General features: G+C 36.5%; 1 protein-coding gene across 1 annotated transcript in view; it reads right to left on the minus strand.

Annotated features, from left to right (window-relative positions):
* DDX4 (DEAD-box helicase 4) overlaps positions 1 to 11674 on the minus strand; it is a 104709-nt gene extending 93035 nt beyond the window's left edge. The window contains exons 1-2 of the mRNA XM_047759146.1: positions 11524 to 11674; positions 2504 to 2564 (exon numbers count right to left, since the gene is read on the minus strand). Coding sequence (XP_047615102.1) covers positions 2504 to 2564; positions 11524 to 11637 — 175 coding nt within the window. The 5' untranslated portion in view covers positions 11638 to 11674. The remainder of the gene's footprint in view (positions 1 to 2503; positions 2565 to 11523) is intronic.
* Between the last annotated feature and the right edge of the window lie 506 nt (positions 11675 to 12180).

Here is a 12180-nt window from a genome sequence, read left to right on the forward strand (position 1 = left end):
GTCCCTCATATAAAATGGCATAGTCCTTACATATAACCTAACACCCTCCACATACTTTAAATCATCTCCAGATTATATACAATACCTAATGCAATGTAAACACTATGTAAATAGTTGCCAGTTGAGGGCAAACTCAAGTTTTGCTTTTCAGAAATTTCCAGAAAAATTTTCCAAGTCTTTTTTCATCTTGGAAAAGATGGTTGATTGGTTGCATCTTTTAGGTATATATAGGTGCTCAGTTGCATGCTAGGAAGTCAAATGACGAGAAAGGGGACTAAATGTTTTCAATTATAAGCTGTGAAGTTACTATTGGACATTTTTAAACCAGGTAACATGAATTTTCCTCACTGAATTTTGGTAAGAATTAGATTATACCAGTTAACTTAGAAAAATGTATTAGCTACAAGAGACTGAAAGAAAGATGTAGTATTAGAGTCCACTGCTGTGAACAGACAATGAAAAGAGATATGCCTAAATACCATCTTAAGATCATGGAAAGGGTATAGAAGACAAGAGCAGGTAAGCCAAGGAAAAGTATGACAGGTATTTATGATAAAAAGTAACACGTACAAATATGCCAGTGAAATACAATTATGTATGTGGGAATACATGCAGAAATCTAAAAATTCAGTCAGTATACTGTCAAAGGTGGCTAAACTTGGGAGCCAAGATTTCAGATCATTTCTTTCTTTTCACCTCTGTATTTAAGTTTTCACTTTTGTTTTTTGGTTTTTGTTTTTTTGGTTTTTTGCAATAAGAATATTTACGTATTGGTTTAGTAGATCATTCATTTCTATAATAAGAAAACCTATTTTTATGAAAAAATTCACTTAAAAAAGGGCTACCAACATACTTGTTATCCAGAAGATAAGCAGGTAATCTATGTTTTCATTACTTGACTGTATTTTATTAGCCTGGACATTTGACATCTAATGTTAAGGAAGTCCTGGCTTTTAGCTGGTGGCTATTTCAATCTAGCTTCTTGATGATTTCACCACAAAGTAGTATTATACTTTAATACACTATAGACCCAAACTTTCATTCCTTTACAAAAATTGTCTTTGATGCCTCACAAAACAAGGTTTCTCCTACCTACACCATAATCTAAGCATATAAATGTGTTAAGAAGTACAGATTACTTTTCTTTTTTGACTCTTTCAAGTACACACATGTATGTGGTTAGCCTTTTGAAATCTGAATATTTCATAAACTTTTGAAAATATATTCTATATTAAACTGTTCCATTTAAATGTATGCAAAAGATAAATGCATCTTGACAACAGCAAAAGCATCTCTTCTAAACTTAACTTTCTTCTATCATGAGAATTACTCTGAACTTAAGCTGAACATGGGAATTACATTTGCTGTAGCCTGATGAACTTTCAAATTCCCCTCCACAATTTAGAAACTATGTCTACACATGTTTTTTTCACTTTAGGTCAGGCTTCAGTAAGCCAGCAACTCTCCTGACTATGTTTTTTTTAATCTCATCCACTAATTTTCAATGAGAGAAATGATGAAACTACCCTAGTGTTACCAGGCCCTTTCTCTTGCACTAGAGTAAGACTTAAAAGTAGCAGTTACACAATTTCATAAGAGACTCATAGTAAATTCACAGTAACTCAAATTCATAGAAAGTAAACAGTGGCTGCCAAGAGCTGGGGAGAGGAGTGATTGGGGAGGTATTGTTTAATGGGTATGAAGTTTCAGCTTTAGAAGATGAAAAAGGTCTAGAGGTAGATGGTGGTGGTGGCTACACAGCAATGTCACTGTGGTTAAAAACAGCTACTATGGTAAATTGTGTGTTACATGTATTTTACAATTTAAAAAATTGGAAAAAAAATAGCAGAAATACCATTTCAACCTGCTTTGGACTTCAACAAAACGAACACTAGTGCTATGAGCTTAACTCTGTAGTCCAAGTCCTACCACTTCTACCCATCTTCCCATCCACATCAACTCTGTAAAATATGCAGGCAACCCAGATGGAAACAAGGAATAGGGGAAATGCAGCAGCTACCATATCTTGATTTGTTTCTCTTATTTGCCTCAGATCGCCCCTAAATTAGTTCTCAGATCCCAAAAAAAATCTCATATTACCTTGATAGTACAGCAGGTTTGATTTAAAAAGTTGTTGTCTGGGCATGTTACTACCACTACAACTTGCTTCAACATCTTACAAAGCCCAAGCTCCTACTGCCTTATATCAGGAACCCTGACAATTCCTTAGCAGCCTGAAAGCCAAACATGCAAATTCCAAGCTTGGGCTCAGGTTACAGCAAACCCACTAAATCAAATGATATACTCTATAGCACTACACTCTCTTCTCTCTCCCTTTTGTTAGTGAGAAAGTGGCCCTCAAGCAAACATATCTAAATTACAATGAATTCTCACTAGAAACTTTAAAAAACATCCTCTACAAGATGTCTACTAGTCTGCTCCTCATCCAGTGGATGAAGCCCTTAACTGAAAAACAGTTTCACCTTTTTACTTTAACACATACCTGATGATGAAGCTGGAGTCCTATTATAAGTGTCTCCATTTGCTCCAGAAGAATACCTATCCTGTAAGAAGAAAGAAAAGACTAGCTTTCTACTTTGAATAATAAAAAAGTGTCATCTGTTTCACAAACACTAAAAAATGTTAACAACTGGGCTTTGTTCAGAACAAAATAATTATAGAATATAAGATTTTCTAGGTCACTGGGTTTTCCTTTATTAACTACTCCAAACACCTTCACTTTAACATTGTATGTGTAACACACTGATATATCACTTAAAACAGTGGTCAGCAAACTATAGCCACAAACCAAGTCTTGTAGGTTACCAGTTTTTGTAAAGAGAGTTTTATTGAAACACAGCCACACTCATTCACCTAAGTACGTCCATGGCTGCTTTTGCACTATAATAGCAAAGTTGCAACAGAGGCCGTAAGACCTGCAAAGTCTAAAAAGTTTACTATCTGGCCCTTTATGGAAAGAGTTTGCTGATGTCTGACTTCAAATAAAATTTAGCCACCCATATACTTGAAAACTATAATTAAATACTATTATTATATAAATAAAATCTAACCATTTAATCTATATGGATAAAACGGGAGTTCCCGTTGTGGCTCAGCGGAAACGAACCTAAGTATACATAAGGACGCAGATTCAATCCCTGGCCTCACTCAGTGGGTTAAGGATCCGGCATTGCTGTGAGCTGTGGTGTAGATCATAGACACGGCTCAGATCTGATGTTGCTGTGGCTGTGATGTAGGCCAGCAGCTGTAGCTCCCATTTGACCCCTAGCCTAGGAACTTCTGTATGCCACAGGTGTAGCCCTAAAAAAAAAAAAAAAAGTAAAAAAAATATATATATATGAATAAATCACTGCCTGCCAATACACAATAGAGTTTATAGAGTTCAGTATTTTACAGCATACTCATCAAAATTCTACAGAATGAAGTAGAGCACAAGAGAGTGGTGGATAACAATTTCTATAGTAAAGCACCACAGAAATTTATTTCTGAATCTTCAACTGTGTTTATATCAAGTGAAACTAAAATATGCACTTCTTTATAAAAGAACTCTCAAGTAAAGAAAACCTCACTTATGCAATAAAAACAATGTATCTATACAGGCATCTCTCAGGTGCACTACAAATCCATTAAAGTGGTGGATGCCAGAAAACAGGGTCAGAATATTCATGACTAGTTTCAATCAAACTTGTCACAGAAATAGTTCAAGATTGTCTTTGATGCTCCCAAATACTATCTTATTTTCCCTACTTTAGTCTCAAAATGTATTTGCTATTAATGCATATGCATTACACTTGCAAAAGTATAATGGTTGTTGGACTCAGAAAACCTAACTTTTTTTATAAAATCAATAGCTATCAAGTTAATTCTGGAACTTTCCTACATTTCTCAGGGTATCCCTGGGTTAATGACAACATGAGTAACTTTTTTCTCACTTCTAACTCCTAGGACATCCTTATCATTAAGCCACTCCTTTATTTCCTCTCAAATAAGCTTCCTCTACTTAGGGCAAAACTTCTGAACAGAACTCTGCAATTCTTGCATATTGCAATCAGAATTCAATAATTTAAGAACAAAAGGTGACCTAAAATTTATAAATGATACTTTAAACAACTGACTTCACTAGAAGAGTCACAATATTTCTTCAACTAAGTTCCTTTAAATAAACCCAAACCTGCAGGGAGTTCACCAAGGTAGGTACCTTCAGGTAATACTTATTTTCTAAAATTTCTTTCATAAAAGATATTAAATGACTTTTAAAACTACTTTTACAAAGTTTGAAAGTCAACCAATTATTTTTCTGACATTAAAGCAGAAAGACAATGGAATCCTTGAAATGGCTTGAACTTTTGATAACTGCTATAGTAAAAAGTTCCAATTTATGATTACATAAACATTAAAACAAGAAAAGTGTTCCAGTTTCCCCTATTTAAAGTGAAACTCTGAAGACTTCCTTCTCTTTTCTAGTGCTTCAAGTATTACTGGGTAAGCAGATCCTAAAAAGGGGCTGGTTTTATAAATAACACTACCAGCTTTATATAGCCTTAAAAAGTAATAAAACACTGGCACAATAGAACGGAAAAATTATTATTAGACAATCATCAGACTGTGGAATTTATTTATTTTTGTCTTTTTAGGACCACACCCACGGCATATGGAAGTTTCCAGGCTAGGGGCTGAACAGGAGCTGTAGAGGCCAGCCTAAGCCACAGCAACACAGGATCCAATCAGCATCTGCAGCCTACGCCACAGCTGACGGCAATGCCAGATCCTTAACCCACTGAGCAAGGCCAGGGACTGAATCCGCATCCTCATGGATACTAGGTCGGATTTGTTACTGCTGAGCCACAACGGGAACTCGCATGACTGTGGCATTTTAAATCCCACATACGTGAAACTTACAAAATTTTAAGGCAAATTTTGAAATAAGACATCAAAAACATTCTTCAATAGAATTCATCTTTCATTGTAAAAAATTCTTAACCTTTTTTATTACCTTAAAAATAAACTTCATATTCCCTTCCAGTTACTATACTACTTCTCTGCCTCTCTGTAGACAAAACATCTTGTCTACAGTTGCTGCCTCCACTTTCTCATATCCCGTTTTTCCTTCGGGCTACCCTATCTACATCCTCACTTCCGCACTGAAAAAGCTTATAATAAGGGTATTATGTAATGAAATTATTACTTTTATATTTAATCCTACCAGAGCTCTCGAAGCATTTGAAACAACAAATGATCTTCCTTTTTACAACATTCTCCTTTGGCTTAAGGAACACACACTGCCCTGGTTTACCTCTTATCCTACTGGCCACTCCCTTCTCAATCTCCTTTCCCAGCTAATCCTCTAATGTACCTTTAAGCCCCACAGCTCATGACAGAGCCCTCTAAATTTGTTTAACTCTATACAACTTTACCCAATCTCACAGCTTTAAATCCCACTAATACACAGATAATTCTCAAATTTGTATCTATAACTCTGACCCCTTTCCTAAGCAATACATTCATATAACCTACTGACATTCTTACTTATATGCTTTTTAGGCATCGCAAATTGAATACAACCAATACAGAATTCTCAACTTTTTCCTCCCAAATTTGTTCATCTTGCACATATTTCTCATTTCATCAAACAGCACCACCATCCATTTAGCTGCTTAAATTTAAAAACCTGATACCACTCTCTCTCTCATTCCCCAGTTCAGACCACTCAATCCTATCAACTCTCTCCATGATCCTCCTCTTCTCCTCCTTTTGTCTTTGCTTCTTGGATTTCATTTTCTACCAACTTTGACTTACCTCACTGTGCTTAGTCATACTAGCTGTAGTAGAATGAACAGTGGCCAAAGATACCAAGTTCTAATCGCCAAAATGTGCAAATTGTTATCTTATTTGGAAAAAAGAGTTCTAGCAGATATAACCAAAAATTCTAAAGTTAGGAGACTATCCTGGATTATCTGAGTGGGCCCTAAATGTCATCATAAGTATCCTTATGAGAGGCAAAGGGTGTTAACACAAATACACAGAGATGGCCATGTTAAGACAGAGATGCAGCCACAAGCCAAGGACTGCCTATAACCAAGCTAGAAGAGGCATGGATTCTCTCCCAGAGCCTACTGAAGGAGGACAGCACTGCTGACACACTGATCTCTAACTTCTGGACTCCAGAACTGTGAGAGAAAATTTTCTAGTTTGTGGTCATTTGTTATAGCAGCCATAGGAAACTAATGCATTGTACTTCTTCCTGTTACCAAGTTTGTTTCCTCCTCAGTACCTTTACATGATGACATGTTGGGACTTCTTCAGGTCTCGGGTTCATGAGTCATTATCTCAGGGAAGCTTTTCCTCTTTACCTGACCTAAATTCACCTTACCCCCAATCACACTTTCTCTCACATATGCGCGCGCACACACACACGTTTCCTGATTTTTTTTCAAACTTTTCTTTATATTTGATTTTTAACATGTGCTTATTCTCCCCCAGTAAAACACAACATTCATGATAGTTGTGTTCCCTTAGTTTCCCCTTATCACATTCACCACTATCTCCAGCACCTAATAAGGCTTAATAAAAATTTGTTTGAGTCATACATCTTGACATTAGCTTATTTCTAAAACACTTAGCTGTAAACCACTGATACTTCTTTACCCATCCAAATGAATCAATTTAGAAATTTCAAAGTGTTTTAAACATAATGGTTCTCATAAGGAGCTAGTTACAAATAATCTGTTTTCATTTTGATAAACACATTTCTTTTTACTTTGTACTCATTATTTTCAATTCTAGAATATCACACTTTTATTTTTTAGGTATTTTATTTTTTCAAACAAGTGAATACTTCTATTAACATGGTAAGTTGGCTTTTCTAAAACATGGTAGAGTTCTGACTTCATATACTTGTTAGATCTGCTACTCAAGTGAATTTATATCTGGACAACTTATAAACCTTGAAAACGCCTCTTTCCTGTCCAGTTTAGGGACCTATGCTGAAAGTTCCACATGCTCCTTCCCCACATTTTCCTTTGCAAATATCCTCCATTTTACGCCTACATCAGAATACTACATCAACATGGTCAGAATACCGAGACTTCATCTCTTCTTCTAGGTTCTCTATCAAATAAAGCTGAGTTAAATGGTCCAAATAAACTGACCAGATATGTAACATCAGATAGTGTGCCACATGAAATTTAAATTTTGAACAAAATACGTCTTTTCTCCTTTGACCTAAAACAGAACTTAAAGTCCCAAAACACAGACAGTATCATCTTCCACCCCTTCTTCTGATCCAAGCCAAATCAGCCCCATTCATATTCCCAGTTGAAGTGTGGTCCCTTCTTCAGTTTCTCCAGCAACTGCTGCGTGGAGTCATCTCCTAAAATTAATGCAGCTTCTTCCGCACCTCCAGAGCTAGAGAACTCCAACTCTGAGTGTCAGGTATCACACACAGACCTAAGATTCCAGCAACCTATCATGTTACGCAAGAGTAAAGCTCCTCAAAATTTAGAAACCACCAAAGCCCAGGAACAAATACGTCTGTGGCAAACACTTACCAACTAAGCCCTAATTTCTGTACCCAAGAGCATTTTCCAAATAGTTACTTCCGCAAACAAAAACATTTAACAGTCAAAACTCACACTGAGGTTACCATGTACCTGAAACCTAGTGAGAGGACAGAGTATATACAGAGGGAAAAAAAGGGGAGAAAACGAAAGGCTCTCTGGTTTCAGATTCTCCTGGGTGTCAGCCTATCTCCGTCAGTTGACTAGAATTCTTTGCCCATAAAATGCCAATCCTCCTTCAGGAGAATTTACTTTTCTCTATCCTTTAGACTAGTGTGACCAACATCTCTGCCAACTTTGGCAATCCCTTTAGCCTTCTCTCAGAGCTTTTGTACTCTGCCCCGACTCCATCATTTAGATTTTGAAAAGAAGTCAGAGCAGTTTCCTCAGTTTTCATTTGGGTATACATATTTTCTATCCTCCACAACTTCCTCTTATTCAGCATTTATGATTTTTCCATACTCTCAAATACAAGATACACTATCTCCTCACATCTCATTGATGACTAGCAGCAGAAATTGCCGGAAATCCTCCTCAGGCTCCAGCACTTCAACTTCCTCAGGTCTGCCAACCCAACAATGTCTGAGCACCACAATTTCCCTGCTACTGCAGAACTGCAGTATGAACATGAAGAAAGAAGCCATAAACTCTTTTTCTTAATTATTATAAACTTTGCTATTACAACTTAATAAAATAATTGTGGATGTACTAATCATCTCGAGATATTTCATTTTAATCACAAAAGCATTTGCCTTCTGAAATGTGCCACCAAAAAATAAATAAATCAGACATAAATGGCCACTGTGTACACTTACTCCCAGGGTCATCTAACAAGATGCACTGCAGCTAGCAAGCAAACCCATCATCCTGTTACAGTCACCATACTCATCCATTTCATCGCTCATCCCAATAAGTTTGTATGCAATATGCAAATACCTAACCACTGAGATTTCTGGAGTATGTTACTGCTAGGTTATCAAATTTCTTTTAAGCTCACACCTTTTATTGTTTTATCACCAGGTGGTACACTCACTTCAAAAACTAGAATTGGGAAATTCTAAAAACTACCAGAACAGTAGCCTATTAGTTCAAAATTATGTAAGATGTTAATATTAAATCTCCAAATAAGGATCCTGAGAAGCATTCAGAAAAAGCTGATCAAAGATATTGTTACCAATCCAAGATGGTTTCAGACCCAATATAAATTTAGCAAAAGGGAAATCCAGCTTACCCCCTTGAAATAGAAATTCATTTAGAACAATCAATCAAAATGGTGTCTTTAAAAGAAAATATGCTGAAGAAATGACTTCAGATTTCTCCTCCATAAAAATGTCATATATTCATCCTTTTTCTACACTTCTTATTCAACCAAGGCAGGCAAACAAAACCAGTGATTGTGCCATATTCCTTCAAATCAACTAAGCCAAATAACTAATTGCACAAGTAGCACCAGGTGTTAAGTTTGCAACAAACACAAAAAGTTTACTACAAATAGGCCCCACAAAAATATGTACTAATAATTATAAGGTAGAATTGTTAACATAAAATTAATATTCAATATAGTATGACCAGTATCAAGAAAGAAGATATGTTAATGAATAGCACAAAGATTCCAAAAAGGTAAATCTGTAAAACTGACAGCCATCCTCGTTTTCTGACACCCTATGCAATAAATATACACAATATGCTACAGTGCAGTATACTATATTAAAACCACTTAAGACAAAATCTCACACTAAGAAAAAATAAAAATTAGACAAGTCCAAGTGGAAGAAAGTCTGTACTTGTGAATAAACTTTGTATTAGAACAAATCTATTTTTTTTTGTCTTTTTGCTATTTCTTTGGGCCGCTCCCGCGGCATATAGAGGTTCCCACGCTAGGGGTCCAATCGGAGCTGTAGCCACCGGTCTACACCAGAGCAACACAGGATCCGAGCCGCGTCTGCAACCTACACCACAGCTCACGGCAACGCCGGATCGTTAACCCACTGAGCAAGGGCAGGGACCAAACCCACAACCTCATGGTTCCTAGTCGGATTCGTTAACCACTGCGCCACGACGGGAACTCCAGAACGAATCTATTTAATCCGGGGGGAAGAACCATAAAATACCCAATAGCCAAGTAATTCCATTTTTAAAAATGTACTCCCAAACTAAAACAAAGAATAAGCTGTAGCTATTCATGACTATATATATTTTTTTTTTTGCTTTTTTGCCTTTTCTTGGGCCACTCCCGCGGCATATGGAGGTTCCCAGGCTAGGGGTCCAATCAGAGCTGTAGCCACCGGCCTATGCCACAGCCACACGGGATCCGAGCCACGTCTATGACCCACACCACAGCTCATGGCAACACCGGATCCTTAACCCACTGAGCAAGGGCAGGGATCAAACCCACAACCTCATGGTTCCCAGTCGGATTCGTTCACCACTGCGCCAGGACAGGAACTCCTTCGTGACAATATTAAAGTGAAAAGATAACATCTTATAAATTCCCACCAACACAAAGTTAATTATTTTATGGTAGATCTATTCCATGAAATATTATATAATGATGAAAAATTATTTGTAGGAAATTAGTAATATGAAATAATGCTAAAGAGTGAAAAAGTTGAAGTCAAAAATTACTGTTATTTACTATCATTACAATCTATATAAAAACATGTTTGGGAAAAACAGAAGAAAATTTACTAAAAATTTAACAGAGCATGTGTACTAGTAAACAAGATGAGTGGTTCTTCCCTTTTCCCAATAGTGTTACAATATTTTTATGACAGGAAGAAGACTATAAAAAGATAACATACAAAAGACGTCATTTCTAAAACAAGTTCTAAAACAAGAAACACGATAAATTTAATTAGCAGCTTGGGTATTTTAATATAAATTACATATACACACACACACAGAATCAAATTAAGACAAATAAAGGATATTTTATGTTTTGGGATAAAATAAGAACTTCCACAAAGACAGCATTTGAAAGTGCCAGAATTGACTAACACGCACAAAAACTGGAACTTCTAAAAGGGAAAAAAAAAATCAACTTTTGGATACATTTTAAAGTAGCTAACACGTAAAAGCAATCCATTAAAGGAGTTCCCATTGTGGCTCAGCGGAAATGAATCTGACTAGCATCTGTGAGAATGTGAGTTCGATCCCTAGCCTTGCTCAGTGGGTTAAGGATCCAATGTTGCTGTGAGCTTCGGTGTAGGTGGCAGATGCAGCTCGGATCTAGCGTTGCTGTGGCTGTGGAGCAGGCCAGTGGTTAGAGCTCCAATTCAACCCCTAGCCTAGGAACCTCCATCTGCTGTGGGTGTGGCACTAAAAAGACAAAAAAAAAAAAAAAGCCAATCCATTAAAATACACTGACTTCTAAATAAGAGTCTGTTCACTTTTAAAGTCAATTTTCAAGTCAAAACCAAAACCCAAAAACCCATCCCATGACCCTTTTTTCTAAATTGCAATATAACTCTTCAAATGCTATTGAGGAAAAAGTTCTGATGATGATTTGTACATCTGAAAATCGAACTGATATTACCATGTGAATCAGCCTATGTTTTTACCTTGAGTGCTCCTTATAGAAAAACAATTTTCAGAATTCAAAATGTCATCCAAAACCAAATTATATTTTTTGATTTTCTCTAAAAGTGTATGTCTTTCAGAGACATTAGCACAAGCTTATGATCACTCACAGTAAATCCCAAATCTCTGAGATTTAAATTGGGTTATTAATATTATACATGTTATTAGTTTTTAAATATGAAATTATAAGACTATTTCATTCAATTTGAAGCCTAGCATGCCTCTTTGTCACTCCCCATAATTAATAACAATCACACGGCGATAACCACAGCTTACTGACACAGATTATGTAATTTAGAACTTTCCCATCACAGTGATTTTCAACTTTGATATAACTGTAGCATTGAATAACTGTAAATTTTAGTACCTTCTCAAATACGGGAACATAGGAAGACACATGAGGTTTGATTATTTCTGCTTCCCAATCTTCATCTCCCATGGTGGCTTCCAGTTCTATCTTTATAAAAATACAAACATGCATATTTGGCCTCAATTAGATCAGAGTTGTATCTTTAAAAGTATAACTCTTCATCATTTCACATATGCCCATCAAAACTACTCAACTAGATGAGTAGAGCAATTAAGTTTTGCTCCTTACCTAGAGACAGCATTTATGTTCATCCTTTCTACCTTTAAAAATCTATTGAACCACTTAGCTAGTCATTTTAGCAATCACCATGTCCCCACTGATGCTTAGACTTTCCCCCCAATCTGCTGAAAGAATTTATCTTCTTCCTCAAAAGGTCCCCAAACAGCTTATTGGCCTTAATATCTGGGGAAGGGAAATTTTTCAGACACTACTCAAGGTTTCTATCTTTAGCCGCCTCCTTCAAAAGTTGGTAAAACATTTAGCTTGGGGTTTTTGACTTAGCTTTTTTAGGGAGCAGGGCAGGGAAACAAGCAAGGTCTTGAAGTTTAGCAGAGAGAGGTAGGGTAGTTAGGTGGTCCGAGTGCCTCCAACACAGCACAAGTTTCACTAAGGAGCGTTTATACACAAATGTTACTGCAACCATCCCTGTTCAGA

This window comes from Phacochoerus africanus, chromosome 1 (assembly GCF_016906955.1).
Source record: "Phacochoerus africanus isolate WHEZ1 chromosome 1, ROS_Pafr_v1, whole genome shotgun sequence".
Lineage (NCBI taxonomy): Eukaryota > Metazoa > Chordata > Mammalia > Artiodactyla > Suidae > Phacochoerus > Phacochoerus africanus.